General features: G+C 42.3%; 1 protein-coding gene across 1 annotated transcript in view; it reads right to left on the bottom strand.

Annotated features, from left to right (window-relative positions):
- Positions 1–19334, bottom strand: part of pik3r2 (phosphoinositide-3-kinase, regulatory subunit 2 (beta)) — a 32900-nt gene extending 13566 nt beyond the window's left edge. The window contains exons 1-4 of the mRNA XM_076097399.1: positions 19088–19334; positions 11514–12409; positions 2522–2614; positions 491–565 (exon numbers count right to left, since the gene is read on the bottom strand). Of these exons, the coding sequence (XP_075953514.1) occupies positions 491–565; positions 2522–2614; positions 11514–11832 (487 nt within the window). The 5' untranslated portion in view covers positions 11833–12409; positions 19088–19334. The remainder of the gene's footprint in view (positions 1–490; positions 566–2521; positions 2615–11513; positions 12410–19087) is intronic.
- Positions 19335–20088: the final 754 nt, after the last annotated feature.

Here is a 20088-nt window from a genome sequence, read left to right as displayed (position 1 = left end):
ATATACTTAATAAAACATACTAATCAATATTGTATTCTGCCAGTAGATACCCCAAAATGCAACACACTGTGCCTTTAAATGATACAGAATTATTGAGGATGAAAATCGAAATAGATATTTGAGACTTTAAACGATACAATTACAGATGGTAACCACTTTAACATACAAACATACAATACAGGATAAACAGAGGTCTTCATACAGACCCTTAGATATATATATATATTTTTTTTTGACCAAGAAACAATCAACTCATTGGTGCTCTGTGGTGGACAAACGGTGTCAATGTTTCTCAGAGATCTCAAACCTAGTTAGTCTGAACTACAATTTTATCCGGCATCGACACCAATACGATATATCTGCCAAAAGCTACTATGAGCCAATATTTTGGTCCAACTCTACTGCAATGTGAACACAAATAAAGTGTATTACACACACACTATGAAATGAAGCTTAAAAAGGAATAAATCTTAGACTCAGACTAACTCACCAGAGCTCATGCTGTACACTGGGCTGTCTGAACCGGAGGAAGCATCTGTCCTGTACAATATCTTGCAGTCCAGACCTGACAAAAAGAGAAGTTTAATAAAGGTTTGTACAATTGAGCTGACAGAAAAATAGCAATGCTACTCAATCGAACAAATAATCATACAGTGAAACGCACATGCAGCTAACTCCAACATAGGGGACGACTCCATGGCTGCCTGACTTGGACTAAAAGATCGACTGTAATGGAAAAGACAAACCGTGCTATGAGACACACAGAGCAGACGTTTCACCGGCTGGATGACGTCAGTTTATAAGCAACAACTTGTACGTGACAAAGCACATGGCTAGATATTTGTTTTGGAAATACTCGGGACAAAATGTCAGCTGTGTGTTGTTTTCATTCCAGTGTCACACCCGTCAGCAGAGAGAAGGGGATCAATCAATTGGGGGAGAGTTGGTCCTTCAAATGTTGTTTGGACAAAGCAGTAATTTAAGTTAGTTTGTTCTATTCTTGATGGAAAATGTGCGATTGATTTAGTGACAGACAGCAAAGACATTTTAAACCGAGACACTGGATCAAGAAATTAAACTATCTTTGTAATTAAATAATGCAGAAACTGGCAGACTAACATACCAATCTTTCATTACAGAGATAAATATTTCACACTAAATATCCCTGAAGAAAACATTCAAACTCTTCCTGACTTCATTTCTCTTTTGGGTCCCAGACTTAAAAAACATTTAGGAACACCGGGTCTAGACAGCAGGTCCTTGAGACGAGCCAGTCTCTCAGGTAGCTGTGAGAACCACACCATGCAGTCACAGTGGATGCGCATCCAACACTGGCAGGTAACTCAATATCAGTGCTACACCATATTATTTACATGCCGTCATCCTTCAAGTTGAAATCAATATTGAAATCATGAGTGACTCGATTAAAGCATCACTTCCACACAAACTAACTGTCCTCAGCTTTAGAGTATGAAGTGTGTCCACACTGGAAAACTGACATTAAATCAGATATACTTGGAAAAAGAGAGAATGGAGGCTAAAAACAATTGTTTTTTAGTTTGCTGAAGTATCGTTTTGTCCCACAATGCAATGCACATTTGCAGAAGCTACTCACAAGGACAAACTATATTAATAAATGCAAATGATGGTGAGACAACAGAAATATCTTGGAAATCTAGTGAACAATATTATAACTTTAGAAATAACTTTTGCTTTCTCTTTGTGAAGTAAAATTAGCAGTTTCTGTAGAAAATGTTTAGAATGTTGATTTTAGCAACTGCAAAACCAGTTTAATATAAAGATGAATTACATGGAAGTGGGACACAGGTTGAGTGTTCCGTACATTGAAAGAACAGAAACGATTAGTCAATGACTTCATTGGTCAATCCACAGAAAAATATCTAGCAACTATTTTGCCAATTAATGTATTTGAGCTAAAACACCCAAATTCCCACTTTTCTATTGTGATGATTTACTGGTTTTAAACCGTAGGTCAGACAAGAATGTTAAGACGTTTTAGTCGGCTCTGACAATTCTTTGACATTTTGAACATTAAATGATTAAACGAGAATATAATCTGCAGATTAATCGGTAATGAAAATAATTATTATTTGCAGCCACACAAATCTATTCGTGTGCGAGAGAGACGAACATAAGAGAAAATAAAAAAAGGAAGACGGTAAAAAATTTTTTTTTAAAAAGCTGCGAACGGAGTCCCTCTGAGCGCCATTTGTTAATAACAGTACTGCGTATCAAACTCACTGTGCAGGACTCTCAGTGAGAACTTGTTGGGACTCAAACCACATTAAACTTCCATGTAGGAAATCCGCATAAAGTCCCTAACCGACCGAGTGTGCACTTCTAATCCGTGTGACTGCCTGACTGGATCCACATGTCTACGTGTCTAATGCTGGCGTGAGAGCAGGAGGCACATGGCGAGAGGGAGACGGAGAGACGGGGGAGACGAGGAAGGCGAGACAGGCGACAGACCAATACGTTGGCCGATTGTACATGGATGTACCTCTCTTCTCTATGGCTTGGATCAGGCTGGCGAGGGCCGGGGGAGCCGTCTCTGGCGGTGTGAACTGCTCGCTCAGGTCCAGCACAGAAACAGCTGAAACAACAACACAAATCACTGTTACACTTCTGGCACAAAGCCTCCGAGAGACCACAGGGGGTGCTGCAGCACACACAGGGGCGCGGTTAACTAGGAGCAGTTGGAGATATAGAGCATGTGTAATGTTGCGAGCGTGTATAAAATCTGTGAGAAACACGATCAAATGTGAGGAGGTGGATTTTAATATCCATGTTGCAAGAAGCACACCTGTTAGTAGCAGTTCGTCTCCGGTGTTGCATTTGTTGTGATCGTATTTAAAGACATAAAAACTAAAACACTTGAAGCTTGTGATGCATCTTGAAGTCTGGAAGTCTAGCTGATTAGATGTAAGATAAGAAAAGCTGAACAATTTAGAAAGCTTAATGAACAAAAGAATGAAAAGAGGCTTTATACGGAGGAGTGAAAATAAAAAAAAACAGAGAAGAAAAACAGACTGCTGATGGCGAGCGAAAACTTTATCTACTTCACAACTCCCCAGAGACCAAATCAAACATCTTTTCAGTCCGAGAGAAAGAGAAAAGGAGAAAGCAAGAGGGGGGAAAAAAAGGAGAGAGATCCCATTTCCCTCCCTCTCTTTTTTTCCCTTTTCTTCTCTCTCCTCTCGCTTTCTCTCCTCCCCTCCGTCCTGCTCGGTGTTTCGCCTTAGCTCTTTGCGTGAGTGGAGCACAATAAAGGATTTAATCAAAACTCCTGAACAAGCAAAAGCCCCGTGGCAGTGTGCCAGGCCCGGCCCGGCCCAGACAGGCAGCGCCTCCTATTCGGCCCCAAAGCAGGGCTATGTGCAGTGGGTGGGGTGGGGGTTATGGGTGAAGGGTGAGGAAGGGGTGGCAACGCTGGGTGCAGGGAGGGCCCGGCCTGGCCGGGGCTTGGCATTAGGCTCCTGTTCCTGGCACGGCTCGGCTAAACCGCTGCTGATTATTAATTTGGGGAGTTCAGACAAGAAACACAGCGTCAGCACATTCCGTTCCCCCCCCCCCCTCTCTCTCTCCCTGGTTCTTGTTCTCAGTTTCTCTGGATGTCTCTCTCCCTCTCTCTCTTTTTGCTCTCTTGCATTCTTGCTGGACTTTCTCCCTCTTGCTCCTCATCTTTCTTTTTCTCCCTCTTGGTGTCTTTTACAGAAGTTTTTATCTCTCTCTCTCTCTCTCTCTCTCTCTGTCTCCGTTTCTGCCGGTTGAACATGGAAACTTTGCCTGGCCGGGTCTCCAGCTCTCTAGCGAGCACACAGACAGACCTCTGCCTCTTCTTTATCCCTGTTGGCCATTTTTGGTTGGCAGGGCCCTTCCCCCCCCTCTGCTCTCATCACATGGTGTCTCTCTTTGGTGTGCAGTACAGTTTATACATTCATAGTGTAATGCATTACAAAATGATTTGTCTACTTAGGGGCCGTTTGTGCTCCTGGTTAAAACAAACGGGATGCACTCAAAAGCTTCTTCTTCTTCTTTCCTCCCCGCTGTGCATTCAAACAATGCACGAGTAATCGGGAGAGGAAACTATCTGGACTAAACGCCAACAAATATGGACTAAAGCAGAATATTTGTTCGATAAAAACATGGTGTGAATTTTGGAAATGAATACATCTATATTTTTCAAATAGCGCGAAGTTATTGTAAATATTTGGATCACACAAGTTGAATACTACTACTGATATTAGTGGAGCCTAATCTTTTACCGGCAACTGTGCAGAAACACCAGGATAGACGTGCAAAAAACCAAATCTGCCACGAATGTGAGCGAGCACGTTCGTGATCGGTGCGTCGACTTATGATATTGTGTTGTTGTCGTTTTGGTGAAGTCAAACCACTGAATTACAAATTCTTCATATTGCTGAATTAAATGTCATCATTTGATTGAAATATTATCGTCAGAATAAATAAGACTGGATTGCCATAATTACAGATGTAGCCGAATGCAAAGCAGAATGTATAAATGATTCAGTACACGAGAGCACAAGTCGCGGGGCTCTTACGGGTTAAGGCAGGACGCAGGCAATAAAACGTGGAAACCAAATAAAAAAGGGAAATAAGTACAAATATAGGCCATAAAACCACAAAATGAATTCCCTAACAGTTTGGGAGGAGAGTAAGAAAACATTGATTGCCATATTTTCCCCAAGAGGAAGGAACTTTCTCACTCCTACATGCAAACAAACATAAACACTTAATTTTACTGTATAAGTCTCTTTGCTCGTAAAATTAAAAAAAAAAATAACTTTGACTTTCGTGCGAAGGAGTCTTTCTTTTTTGTTTTTCCTGCCAAAAGCAGCTGTAGCCCTGCAGTCGTCTCAAGGTTTTGGAAAGGTTTGGAAAAAAAAAAGAGTGAAAAGTAGAGAGAGAGGTAACAGCAACTTGTTAGTCAATTAGAACCACTTCCTTGGCAGACTGCACACTGGCAGGCAGGCTTATGACTTGACAAGCCCTGAGACTACGCCAATGGGAGAAACGGATAAGAGAGAGGGAGAGGGAGAGGGAGAGAGAGAGAGAGAGAGAGAGAGAGAGAGAGAGAGAGGAAAAGCATGACACAGAGTGTAGTTTTTAGTGCATTTGAACCTTTTAAGTCTAGTGCATGCATTCATTGTAAGAGATTTTTACAGGCTAGATCTCACGACTGTGTTTGCAGAATTTCTACAGAAATGATTTGATGAAGTCAAACCCAGTCATTCAACATCATCCGTGTCAGAGAAATAGAAACCTTACAAAGTCATGTGTGAAGTGTGCTGTCTGCAGGTGAAGCTGGAGCGGTCGGATGAATGCTGCCGATCCTGTCGTGTGTTTGCACAGCTCGCTCAATGCGAGGCGAGCAGCAGACTGGCAAAAGTAGACTGGACGCAGCAAAGCTATGTGAAGTAAATATTTGCTCTGTATCTTCGACATCAGAGTGCTTATGTAATACGTAGCTGGCTCTGCTGCATTCTCCCTCTCTGGGGTCTGTGTCACAAACTGAAGCTCCTCCAAACGCAGAGATACGGAAGGAATTCATTCACAGGGTTTAACTGCTCGAAATTACACCTCTTCAATTTTCTCACTTTACGTGCAAACACTCCCGACACTTTGGATTGTTTGTTTTGTTTTTACGATAATGAGTTTAGATTATGTAGTTCAACTACGACGACAGCAAATCATCATTTGTTATGTGGTAAAAACGTTGGATTCACACTTTTTATATTTAACAAAAGACTAATTCACACATTTTAGGCTTTGGAAGATACAAATCACACACAGACAGCCACAGCTACCACAGAAACATGAATCATATTTGTATTGTACTACAACCAAAGTGATCACGATGAAGGGTAATCACTGGTTCTAAAGGCTGAAGAAACACACGCTTTGGTGAGTTCAGTTTACTAAAAACAATTTGCTGCTAACAAACCTGTTCAGGTTTAACGATTAACTAAATAATGTCATTCTTCCATTTTCTGTATTATTTCACCAGATGTAACTAACTTCCCATAATTTCACTGTCCTCTAAATGCACCAATGTGAGGCTAAACTGAAGTAAACTCCTTCATCAACAAATGAGGATTAAATTTGCCAAAACATTTTTTATTTTTTTTTCAAACCATGTCGGTTACTCCGAGCACGTGTTTCTTATGTACAGTGGTGACAAGGCCAGTTGGCGTCTGGCTCACGGATGGTGTGCGACAGCGTGTGTGCTGCTGGTCAGGTTTCACTGCTACATGTGCTCACTGCGTCCCAGCTATGTGGATAAGCAACGCATTGAGAGCGCTCACCCCGTCCACTCCGCCATCTCAACGTGCTTCAGAGCTACACGTGCACGAGTGAGTGTCGAGACGCAGGTGATGTCTACACAACGCTGGTTTCACTGGGGAGACACATTAATGCAGAGATACGCTATAAACACGTTTCATACAATGTGACTAAACATTATTTGTAGTGGGAAAACGGGGGGGGGGGGGGGGGGGGGGTAACAACTTTTGTATTAAAATGTCAACGTATGACTCTAATATATCAATTTACACAAAAATGCTCCCAAGTAACACCAGGCTCATGTTTATAGAGAAAAAGTTTGTGTTTTAGTGACGTTCTCGCTGACATTGTGGGGTTGACAGGAACCTACATTTTCTTGCACTCCATCGGTTGGCTACCAGGTGCCCATGTGTGAGATCACTTCTTGTCTGTGTATCGAGTGTTTGACATGTGCATTTCCTTTTGCATGCCTTCTGACTGACCATAAGCCAGGAGCTGGCATCTACTCAATGCGGTTTGTGTCCAGCAAAGTCCAGTGTGCAAACCAGTTGGTGTTGCTGTCCCTCTTCCATACACAATGAATGTGGTGGTTGTGTTAATGTTAGATGCGAGGCCAACCCACTGTGTCGCATTGGTTGGCATATTTGTAAACGTCTCGTATATCTTCTGACTGCATAAACCGGTGAATTGTCATCTCTAACTGTATGACGACACAGCATTGTGTCCGATGGAGTGTTACACGAGTCTCAGTCTGAAAGTAATGTGGCCGCTTCAAACAAAGTGCTCGTCAGATCGTTGAACACCGTTGCAATGTCAGAGTCAGGGCGGCTGCGCACACCAAGTTTTGCAGCTTTCCAAAACCATCAATCCAACATTTCACAAGTGCAACACCAACAATGCCTTTGAGGAGATGCTGACCCCTCTCCGTCACCTTCGAGTGCAGCTATTTCCAGAAGCTATAAACACATTTGTCTTTGGACACAGTCGGTCTAAACCTAAATATATATATGAAAAGTTGTCACCTCATTGAAGCACACATGTGCATACAAGGCTGGAGATTTGGCCCTCAGAAGAAAAGACCATGCTTCTGAAGTAAAACTTGGTTTATAGTCTATCCTGCGTTAATATCATCATAGCCTATATCAGCACATCGAAAATATCACACTCAAGTCTGAATGCTTTCATGGTATTTTAATTAAGAAACTGTACAAAATGTACGTTTCGCTCATAGCTTTTTCCTAAAGCCATTAATCTTTCAGTAAGACAACTTCACACCTAAAGGAGTTCTCTTTTACTGCTCTGGCACCGAAGAAATGCTTCAGAAAATAAAATGCGTAACGTCCTAGATTGACTAAACTCCAGGAGAATAATAGAACAGTTAGGAGAGAAACCAAATACAGCTGGTTCCTATATTTGCAGTTGGATAGGGTGGCCTTGGCTTACACTGGAGCCCTCGTCTCCCTCCCTTCTCAGCCTCTCCATATCTCTCCCATTCATTTGCTCTACTGTCTCAGCGCCTATGTCACCCCACCCCCCCCCCCAACCCCTCCTCCATTAGTTCTTTGAAAGTGTTTTCCTGGTAAGGAAAAGGGAGCGGAGAGAGAGAGGCCTCCCCTTTCTGAGAACTGGCTCCGCTAACATGGTTTATAGCTGTCCAGAGACAGTATCAGGCATGTATGTGAATCAGGGAGGGAGGCTGCAAAAAGGAGGGAGTACCAGAGAGAAGAGATGGGGAGAGCGAGGGAGAGAGAATGAAGGGAGGAGTTTGCAAACATGCCAAGCCATGGTTCACTTCAGCAGGCAGTTAAAGTGAGGCCAGGGAAAGGGAAAGAGGGAAGAAAAAAAAAATCTCTCCGAGTTCGTAGAATTATTTCTGCTGCAAGTTGAGAAACGCTTTTGTCAAAGCAGACTTTTTACTCACAATCCGTCTCAAGATGCTTAAATCTATCACTCCAAGTTGTGCTGACAACATGTGTGCTCCACAACACACTAAATACAAACCTACTGTTCTATTTAAAGCCGGTTTTGTGGCCGAAAGAATAAACTGCTTTAATACAGACTGATGTCATTATTTACGCACACAAACAAACTACACAAAACACTCGTGAGTAGCCGAGTGCTGCACGACAGGTAGTCCAAATATTCACACTAATACGACGTCATCATCTAACCCACAATCCTCTGACTATGTCATTTTAGAAAGAAGAAAAGCTGAGCCATTGAGAAATCCACGCTTTGCATTTTGCCGGCTACAGAGTAACATCGGTGCATTGACATGCACTAAAGTAGACGGGTCGTTGACGCCGTTCTGCAGTAACCTGATTTCTTGAATGCAAATGAGAAACCTGGTTTCCTTAATCTGGGCAAAGGATTAAGGAAAAAAACAGTTAAAAGTAAGATTTCTGCCAAAGAAACCCAATCTTTTGGCACTCTGAAACAGTGAGACAAACTCTCTCCTCGCAGTGTACTTGTCTGATAAAAGGCTGAAATCACGTACAAAGTATCATCAAAGTCTGGGTAGAAAGCTGATAACTTTCCAGCTGTATGTAAATGTGGGTTATAGTAACCAGGTTACTGCAGAGCATATAAAGACTTCCTTATTTCCTCTTTATTATAGCTACATGTTACAGGACGGACGTTTTAACGAAACCTGTAACTTGGTCCACTTTCCCAACCGCCAGGCTGTGGCGCTGCCTCTCAGTACCAATTGTTACAATCCCTGCGTATCGTAAATGGGCCACACTAACAAAAGCTCTATTCACAAATCGTCCAGGGCCTCGGTTCCTTCAGGAAAACAATGATGATATTTTGTTCAATTTGGGCTCCACCATTTCTAATTCACAATGCACTTTTGTTGCTAAGCCAAGGTATCCTTCCTTCAGCCACTGCCCTGCCACCCAACCCCCCTCTGAACCCCCCTCTGAACCCCCCTCTCAGGGTTTCACTCGGTTCTTCCGCCCCCGTCTCTCCAGATCACAGACACAAACGCCTGCTGCCCGACTGGTTTGTTTCACCGTCGATCAAACCGCGAGGACCCTGTTGTCCTCCTCACCTGCTGCTGCTGGGGAAAGTTAAGCCTGAATAACACACCCGCTTCACTCTCAGTTTTTATCGTATTATTGGCACGGAGAACTCTCATGTGATAAGAAAACTGAAGACAGTTTTGTACTGAAGCTATGATATTTCCTGTTTTTTTCCCCCTGACTTTTCAGAAAATAAAATACAAAGAAACGAATTCAAACTAATGAATTTGAATGAGGCACAGTGTACTGTTGTACGCGATGAATAGCCAATTGGCTCAACCAGAGGTAATTCAGAGTTCACAGCCTACATGCTCAGAGTGGTACTCAGCCCATCTGTCATAAACACAGGGGAATTACAGAGAATACAGCTTTGGACAGAGGAGGAATGTATGGTTCTATATGCGGAATGATATAAAAACTTTTATTAATCTTTTGGCCCTTTGCACCTTTTCCTCTGGCATCCCATACAAGGAAGCAATAAATTAACCAGCTGAAGCCAAAAGCAAGGGAGTGCTAATGAGGAGAAAATGATGGAAATCTCAGGAGTGTGGAAGAACTTTGGTAACGAATCAAAGTTTGCACTTGAAGCTGAGCTCGCTAAGGTCGACAAATCTAAGCCAAGTGTATGTTTGAGTTGGACGGCGTCCCGGCTGAAAGCCAGGCTCTCAGCATTATGAACAAAGTCACAGGAGTGAAAGAACACAGCACTTAACCCCGAGTAAAAAATGGGATTATTCCCTGAAATGTTAAAAGGAAAATGTGACATTCAGCAAACAACTCCTGTCTATGTAAAGATATAGTGGAGTAATGTCTACCTGAGCAGAGAACAATGTCGCTCTCCCTCTGTGTGTGTTGTTAACCGAGCTTCTCCTTGCTTTGTTGACATGGCCGGGCCAGCCATGCGTGGTTACCTCCCGGCCGCTGCTCTGCTCTCACACAGCAGTTACAGCCGATAATGCCGTCCTGACAGAACGCGTCGTCGCAGCAGCGTAGCGCCGACCCTCAAGTTCCCCCTCAGGTAAATACTATTCGCATTGCCGGCCACTCTGCATTTGTTTACACCGTTTTACTGCAAGCCGCGTCGAGAGGCAACAGAAATGCTCCATATCTTGTAATATGCACCTTTAAATAACTCTTAATTTGCACAAAATACAAAACACGCCGATTAAAACGTTTCTTTGAAAAACGGTACTTGAAGCCCCTCCTGCCAGTGTGATCCGTTACCCGTGGTTGAGTGGAAGGTCAATAACAAGTCACAGTGAAGGAGAGCCAAAGCATTTTTGTGCAGATAAGCCTCGATGCGTTTTGGATGCCAAAGACACAGGTTAATGTTGAGTGTAAAGGGGGCCACACAGACGGACACAATCAATGCCAGACCTGTACAGGAGAGTCCAGTAAGTAGATGGATTAGGCCTTTATTGCCAGCAGAGAGTTTGGTTAGCTGTGCTTCCAAAGAGGCGAGGCTTATGACGTGGTTTAAGTATAGATTAAAAGGTCAGCGGGAGGTCACTGTCAAATGTGACAGCCCAATCAAAACTCCCGGGGTGGTTGACCAGCAACACGCCAACCAACAGCTTCTTTTTATAAGTCTGTGTCGATGGTCTGGTCCAGTGCTTAAAACTTTGCCAATAAAAAACAACCTGATGTTTTAATTGCAAAACAAGAAAAAGTCGATGTAAAAAAAGAAATTAAAATCACAGCTCCTCCCAAGAATAAATAAAGATCAAGAGAGATTCATGACAGAACCGAAGGCTTAGTAACACAATACAAGTGAACATGTTGGTGTACGAACGAGTTTTCAATTACAATTTGAAAAGAAATATGAACAACCTGCATGCAGAAAAAGCTTTCTTTAAAAAAAGCTCTAGAAAAATATAACTTGGTTAAGTGCCAGCTTCGCCATGAAATCTACAGACGCCGCACTGTAATTACAAAAGGAACTGTTGTTAATTTACATACTGAGAAATAAACTTGTGTGCTGGTCTCTCGAACAAATTAAACTCCAACTTCATTTGTGATATTGCAACACTATATTTCCAGGTCCCCTTAAAATGTGAAACGGTATCTGTGCTACGAGTGCCTCATTATTCTCTACGATACGAAACAAAAATTGCAGTTGCCGTGCAGCTACTCTGCTTTGAGTATTTTGTACAAAAATGCTCTTACCTTGAGACGACTCTGGTCTTGGAGCAACAGGGAGGGGTCGCTGGGACCTGGGTTGACTCGATGGGAGCGCCATCTTCACGGGGCCCACGTACTCGACGTACGTCCCCGGGAAGTCGCCTCTCTGCTTAGTGCGCTCGTTGTACCCGAGGAGCCAACCGAGGCGCTCGGGCTGCTCCACGCAGCCCTCCTGGTAGTTCTCCATGGACAGCAGGGAGGCCTTGCTGACTGTCAGAAGGTCCCCAGCCTGCAGATCCAGGTCCTCTTCCTGGTCCTTGATAAATGCGTAGAGGGCAAGGTACTGAAAACCTTCCGTCGCCATTTTGTTAGGGAAGACAAATCAAAATGGCTACTGAATAGAGGATTAGATGGTGCAGCCCGAGTCCCACTGCAACAACAGGGTTCGGCTGTACAGAAATCCTCCTCAGGAAACCAAAAAGGCTGTTGAGTCACTGAACTCTGATGTTGGTACGGTGGCTCAGGGGGTCGGGGGGGGAATGAGGGGAGGAAGGGGGCGTCACCCGAAGCTCAGAAGCATTTTTAAAAGTCGATACGGTAGCGTTCTGCTGCTGCTATGTCTGCAGAGGCAGCGGTTTCAGACCTGACCGGTGTTGGTGGTCTTATGCACTTTCCTCAACTTGATCCCCCGGTTGAGCCAGATGATGGAGCAGAGGGAGAGCGTTGGCAACATGCTCTTTCAAGCAGCGAAAACCTGCTGGCCGGGTGCTATTGGAGCAGCCTGGTTCAAAGATGTTGCCAGTCGAGGGCCCCGGTGTTGTCGGCTCTCTACGGTCAAATGAAGCCGTCTGATTGGAGGACGAGTGGCAGAGTGGGAAGGTCTTTAATCCTCTTCGGTTCTCTCAGGCTCCCACATGCTCTGGACAGGCATTGTGACCAACCTGCATGATACAAAAAAAATAAATAATATAAAACGAAGAAAAGTGAAAAGAGGAAAAATAAATAAATGAGTCTAAAAAAGAACAAAACCTACAATCGTGGAAAATACAAATGAATCACCGATACATGTCGTTTCTATTCGATAACTATCCACAAGTAAAGCGGCACATATCTGAGTGAAGCGAAGCTTAAAGCGATGCATGAAAATGGCGAACTGCGGCAGCTCCGTGCACTCGTGCAGTCTTCGGTTAGGACGGAGAGATCGGATGATGCTGCTGCGTCATGACCAACAGCAGACTGGGTCCCTGGACAGGAGCCTCCAATCCCTCCACTCTACACTCACAGCCTGAACTGACACATCAGCTTCCACAGGAACAAGAAGTTTCACTGTGAAATTAACGTCCCTTCAACTTACGCAACAACATGTGCGATTTGCAAGCGTCCAAAGAAACCCATGCAAAATGGCGAGGAAAACGTTTTTCGCAGAATGAGCACGCAAAAAGGAAACTAGGACCTGCATCACGGCTGTAGGGCGACCAGAATTTTCTGAAACATGCAGAACCCTTCGCAACAGTTCCCTCTCCGTAGGAGAGAAGAGAGAGAAAAAAAAAGGCAGCTCTGTGTTGCCTCAGAAATATTTTTGGCTTCATTCTGTCAAAATAGCTCAATCATACTGTACCAAGTCCATTCAAGATGAAAATACTGAATGGACAGTCATCTGAACAACCAAAGACTGGCACAACTTCAGAAAATACAACTTAAAAGCAAATGTTTGCATGCATAACATCCCACTACATCGTATCTTATTATCTATATACAGCAAAGAGGTCATGCATGGACCTATGGCGAATATTCTCTGATAAAGATGATTGCAAGGCCCAATAAAATGCCACGCACAAGTGCGCAATTATTAATATTATTATATGGAAAAATGTATGTATCGCTTTGAGATTTGTGAGATTTGAGTGGGACAAAAAAATAAAAATGCCTCAAAGTTAAAATGTAAACTATACGGAGAGATGAGATAGGGAGCGAGGAGGAGAGAGAGAGATTAGGATTTCCACCAGATTAAGTGAATCTGTGGACCAAACCAGCGACAATGGTGGCGTTAACCTCACTGGACGGGATGAGAGGACGTCAGTGAGGAGAGGGAGAGGGACACACAGGACGGTGGATGGAAGTTCTGCTCTCCTACGCCAAGAGTAAGGAGCTATTTGGGGCAATTTCCCAAAACATCCAAATCCAAATAACCATGGGCCTGGTTTGCGAGGCCCGATGTTGTGCAATCATTTCATTTACTGTTTCTGAACGGACAATGTTTTGAGTGATGCATTGCGGGCGCTTCAATAAAATAAAATTAGAGCATAAAAAATAAACCTAAACCTCCGATTTGCGTCTTTGAATGCCAAAGTGTCTGCTTTCGGACTTTAGTCTAGATTATCCTCCCCCCCCCCCCCCCTCCCCATGACATTCGTAAAGCGAACGCACAGACACTGCAAACCTTTGTGAGTAACAATATTGTCTTTTAAAGAAAGGTTTAGGGAGTTATCGTGACAACAGGAAGCAGCAGAGTGCAACACTCACCCCACTTTTGGTTGAGAGAGGAGCCGGACAGGCTCGGCCAGATTCTCGGTCCAACATCCTCCGAGCCGAGAAGCGAGAGGTGCCAGGCTAGACACGTGGCACTGGCATACCCAACCACAGCCCGCAATCCTCACACCACCATAACCCCCCTACCCCGAAACTCCCTCCTCCCTCCTCTCTCCACCTGCTCTCCGAACCCCACCCCCCCAGCCCCCGAACACACACACAGTCCTGCCTCCAACTCCCCCCCCCCCCCCCCCCCCCGCCATCCTCAGCCAGCGAAAAAAGTCCAGTCGTTTTTTCCAGTTGCCATGTTTTATTTGTTTACTGTCAAGAGCACTGCTGCAGAAAATAGGTAAAAACAAGGCGAAGAGGAAGTGAAAGAAACAGCAGTGTGCAGGGAGCGCTCTCATTCCGTAGTCCTTTATTATTTAGTTCCAGAGCAGAAAAAAGTCATACGAGGTGAGAGGAGTGTCCTCTCTGTTACAGTCCTGGTCTGATAGTGTCGTAGTAGCTCACAGTTCAGGGCAGCAGCAGCAGCAGCAGCTGGCAAGCTCAGTGTCACTGGATCCATCCTTTTCCAAAAAGACTTTTTATTCAGTCAGAGCAGAGAGCGACAGAAAGTAGTGAAAAAAAACCCAGAGTGAGTGCGAGAGACGGAGCACTTTGTTATCAGCAGAGTCCAAACGGCTGAGGGAGACCACAGGAAAATAATTAATGAATAGGCGGCAAGTAACTCACTGTTGCTAGAGAGAGGGAAAGCTAATCCCGCGCTCTGATTGGCTGCTGCTCTGGCCATGTGCTCCCGAGTCACCAGAGAAGCCGGGCAAATCAAGGAAATGTTCTAATATTAGAAAATGTATCTGGGCAGTGATCAAACGTCTGACCCAAACAACTACACCTTTCTTCCCACACACACTTTCTTCATCTTTGCTGCCTTGATGATTGCTCATCACCGTTCATGAAATGATGATTTAAATCAAAGGATAGTGATGAAAAACATAGCATGGAAAAACCTGAAGGCTGCGTGTGATTGGAGGGAATTCCATGAGTCATGTTGGAGTGGTGCAATGAGATGACAGGAGATGATTTTTGTTTTTCTGGAGTTGGCAGGAGGATAAATGTGATGGTCATATCCCCAAAAATATGAAAGAAAAATGCATTCTGGGATTTATTAAAGAGAAACACTGTGAGAAACTACAACAAACTGCTGGTATACTAATGTGGTAAATAGTACACGTGCATTATAACATGGCGCTGTATTTTATAATATACATAGTAATATTTCCACCATCATTCATTTTACAGACATTTAGTTTAACTGCGGGGGGAAAAGCAAAAGCCAGTTATACACCAGTATGCATAATGCAAAATGGCAAAAATAAGCTATTCAGAGCATCACTAACGCAGTCGAGTGAGACAGGAGCTACTGACGATGCTTGAAGACCAACATGTATGTTGATTTGTTTAATCATTTGTTCATTTTATTCCGTGTTATACTGCACTTGCTGTATTTCAATAGATTTCGTTTTTTTTACTGTTGGTTTTTAATATTTATGTGAAAATTATGAGGTAGTTAGTTATCAATTTGTGCATAAAAAGACGAATTAAGTGTTGAAACAATTAGCTGATAAACTGATTTGTTGATTCCCAGAAAAATAATGAGCATTGTTCTTTTTTATCATTGATTAATTGTTACATATTTTTTTCGAGCAACAATGACAAACATTTTAATGGCTCCAGCTTATTTAACGTGAGTTTTTCCTGCTTTTCTTTGTTTTATCTAATTGTAAAATAAATATCTGTCGGTTTTTGGACTGTTGGTACACTAAATATATATTAAAATTTTTTTTTTTTTAAAAACATGAATTGGACATTTTTCTCTTTATGATGTATAAGCTGAACGATTAACTTAGACAATAACTGGCAGATGACTTGATTTTGAAAGTGAAAGTTTGCTGCAGCCCGACACTATTTACATTATGTATGTGTCATGAGTTGGTGATATGCATACATCTTCTTTCACATTGTATGATTTTGTAATATTGATAGATCATGGTACAGTACATTTTCTAGAGGTGGCTAAAACAACCAGCCAGGACTCGTTTTGGCTGATCCAGATCAGATCGAGCTACTTCATTACTTTGATAAAAAAAAATCTGAAAAGAATTAATCAGAAAAATATTATTTTATCTTTTTACAGCCCGACTGATACTGGATTTTTGACGCCAATACTGATACCAGTTCATATATTATTTTTCTCAACATAAACACATTTCTGTACCGACTGACTGTAAACCAATTTAAATAGATCTACAACAAGCTGAATATCAGCCGATATATCGTCCGGGCCAATGTATAGGTTTAGTTTTATATTAATTACCTACATAAAACATACCTCTATCATGTTTGTAAATTATTTCTCCTGTCAATCTATCACCCAGCTATCAGCTAGAAGACCCCAGGGTGTTCATTTTCACTTTTCAACCCACCATCAATCATCATCATCATCAATCGTGACTTCACATTTAAGACACATCTATGCATGTCAGGGTAGAATTCAGTGAACCCAGCGTTTGAACAATGCCTTTGAAAGGTCAAAGGGAAACATGCCGTGGAAAATCCAGCCCAAATATCAGCAGCAGTTCAGCCCACGGATGAGTTTAAGAATATTGTCTTAGTTTCTACACTTTTATTATATTTATAAAAGGATCAAAGTAACAAGTTGCTGTCTCAGAGACACAGTTTATGGCTTTCATGCATCAAGCAGTTTTCTGTTGTCTTTAAGTGACTTTTACCGAAACAAAAACATGCATCGTACATAATCCAGACATTTCCGTGGGCACACAGCTAATGCTTTAAAGTGTGTGTGTATGCATTGGCCCTTCACGGCCCTGCTGGTGAGGAGCTGACTACAGAGCCACCACGCATGCAGCCTGGCCTCGGGCCATCTGTCCACATGGAACTGAAAAATCTACTGCGCCACAGGCAGCGAGGACAGGCCAGCCGGCCACACAGGAGCTCGTGAGGACTCATTTTTCAGCCTAAAAAACGGGGGCGAAAGCATCACGCAGCGTATGATTTAAGTTATGTTCACCTGAATTCTATCTGTCCTTAATGAAGCTGAAAAACGCTCACTTCGCTAAGTAGAAACATCTGCTGCAAAGATTATGCAGCACTGTGCCGAAACGTCAACTACACCAAAAAGGCAAAAGAGGACTCGCTGTATTTATCAGAAGATGTAAAATGCAGGCGATTCAACGGCTCAGCGGATTTAAAATGCTACATTAAGTCCACGCGACCAGGCCTTTAAATTAAAACATTTTGACAGCAACAAAGAAATCAAATCGGACAAATCCTCACCAGTTCAAAATACCACGAGCCTTTTTGCTGCGTAGTGAGCATGTTAGTTAGCCTGAACCTTTACCCAGACTCATTCTAATTAGCCTCAACATGAATAAATGCAGGTAGCATACAGTGGCCTCCATTGTAAACACACAACAATGACAAATATAGTCGAATACTAATCTCACCACAACACAGAGAGATTAATAAGGAACCGCTTTTACTTGGTTGGTGATGAAGTAATACTAATTAAGTGGTACCTACATCAAATTCATTTTTTTTCTTTTGATAATTGATGCATTTGTCTGGCCCTCAGTTTGTCAATATCATGGGAATTCCAGTTATTTCTATTTCTGTGTAAATACAGCAAGAGAAATGCAAAAGAACTGAGACAAATTCTGATTCTTAGAAAAACAATAAGTCAATAGGTCAGTGACACGGTCACACGCAGGATAGAGGTTTCCAAAAATTGTATTACGAGTGTCTAACTACATTTGTAGTCAGTGTTGTGCTTACAGACTTAATTATCTCCCAGAAACTTTAAGAAAATCATACTTTTGTTCACCATCAGACGTTTGGTTTTTCTTGGCCCGGCCTCTGCAGCATTTACAGTGGAGCCACGTCCGAGCTGTACTTAAAGACGTATTCTGCTGCCATTACAATTAAATAACAGCATTAACTAGCTGAAGGACGTATAACAAAAATAACCACAGCTGTACTGCGTCTGCTGGAACTTGAAGTCGAGGAGTGACACTTGGCATTTTTGCAAATGCTCCACTTCTTTGGGAAGTTTTAATGCAACAAGCCCTGCGAGTCGTCCGGAGCATTTTAAAAGACATTTAGAAGAAGAATGAAGGCTTTGCCACAAGTCGCACTTCACATTGATGAAGCAGTATAATGGAGGATTGACATTTGATTGCATAATGCTGTGTTCAGTAATTACACGAGAGAAAGAGGAGGGGTCTCCACACAGTTGAGTGGCTTGTCTTATTATGCAAGTAGCACAATTTCTATTAACTCCTTGATGCATGCCAAATCCTCAAACCAGGGTTGTAACACGCACACGCACACACCATATCAGGCCTTCAGCTGTGTTGGGCCTCCACACTGCCTGTTCTCCTATAGGCTGCAGTCAATGTAAAGGCGCTCGTGTCACATACTGTCAATGTTGTACACTGCGAAGTTTGGCTTATTAGTGTTTCAGACTACAACTTTTTAAATCTCAGTAACATTTGAATTTCAGTATTACGCTAAAAAGCTAAAAAAAAATTTAAAACATTAAAATTAAAAAAAGCCATAAACTCTGAACTCGGAGGTTTCATTTCTGCATGAATTGACAACTTTATGAGCTAATAGAGATTAAAAGGTTGTATACGGTTTTCTCCGTATATGAACCAACGTGTCAACAATGAACGACTGAACAACTAAATAATAAACGTAAACTCTAAAACAAACGTTAATGTTTCAGTAACGTTAACTTAACGGGCTCAGCTTGAACACACGGCAACTGTCGACAAGCGCGAGCAACGTGCTCCACGGGTAAATATTAACGTTACATTGTAGCGCAATGTTGTCTGCGCAACAAATTTAAATACACAGGAGGAAAAATAAATCTTGAAGATTAAACTTTTAAACTAGGGCACGAGTCAACAGTGTGAAGCTGCGTGCGCAGAGAACACTTGCAGCGCTTCCACCATTTTCCAGTACAGTGGCTGTTACTGGAAAATGTGTAATAACTTAGAAAAACTCACCCGCGGATATTTCTTGACTCTTCTCACTTCTGTGCTGCGGCGCTTCAAACACTCTAAAGTAGCAGACGAGAGTCCGCGTGACGACTTCTCTGCGGACGATAACTTCTCGGTGTGCAATAAGTCTTCTCAGCAGTCCTTCTGTTCACGTATTGCTTCGCCTTCTTTCTCTCGCTCTTTCTTTCTTTTCCCGTTCATGACTCCCTGCTCCCCTACACAGCCATTTTCCAGCTCAGCACGGCGCAGGGAAGGAGAGTGCGTGGGAACTAATATGCGGAGCGCGGAAAGAGACGAAGCCGAGCGGAAAAGTCCGAACGATTAGTGAGGGGTCACCGGATGGCCTCGTCCCACAATGGAAATTTGAACCTGACAATCTGAAACTGTGAGGCTGCTACCGTGTACTTTAAGACCTCTTTTTATGGAAAATAATCCTGTTCCTATAAAAAACACATGTTAAATCCGTATCTGATTTTCTCATATTCAGTTCCAGTCCCTTTTGTTTTTTTACTAATAATATTTTACAATTCTCAAGGTTCAAAGATTATTCCAGCTCATCTACTTCCTCTGTTTTAGATTTAATATGTGAAAACAGTACAAGGAACAGCTGCAAAGGACAACACCTGGATTGTATCTGTGTACTTACTAGAGTGAGTCAAACATTACCCAATGTATTATTACGTCACAGAGTGATCATTATTGTATTTGTCAGTGTAGAGTGCAATATCTGATCACCAGTACACCAAAGAAAGACATACTGCACTAATACCTCAATTCCATTGTTGTTCTTTATGTATATATATATATGTATATATATATATATATATATATATATATGTATATATATATATATATATATATATATATGTATATATATATATATATATATATGTATATATATGTATATATATATATATATATATGTATATGTATATATATATATATATATATGTATATATATATATATATATATGTATATATATATATATATATATGTATATATATAT

Source organism: Anarhichas minor, unplaced genomic scaffold (genome assembly GCF_050575085.1).
Source record: "Anarhichas minor isolate MPS153535 unplaced genomic scaffold, ASM5057508v1 ptg000024l, whole genome shotgun sequence".
NCBI classification, from domain to species: domain Eukaryota; kingdom Metazoa; phylum Chordata; class Actinopteri; order Perciformes; family Anarhichadidae; genus Anarhichas; species Anarhichas minor.
This window is presented reverse-complemented; position numbering and strand designations above follow the sequence as displayed.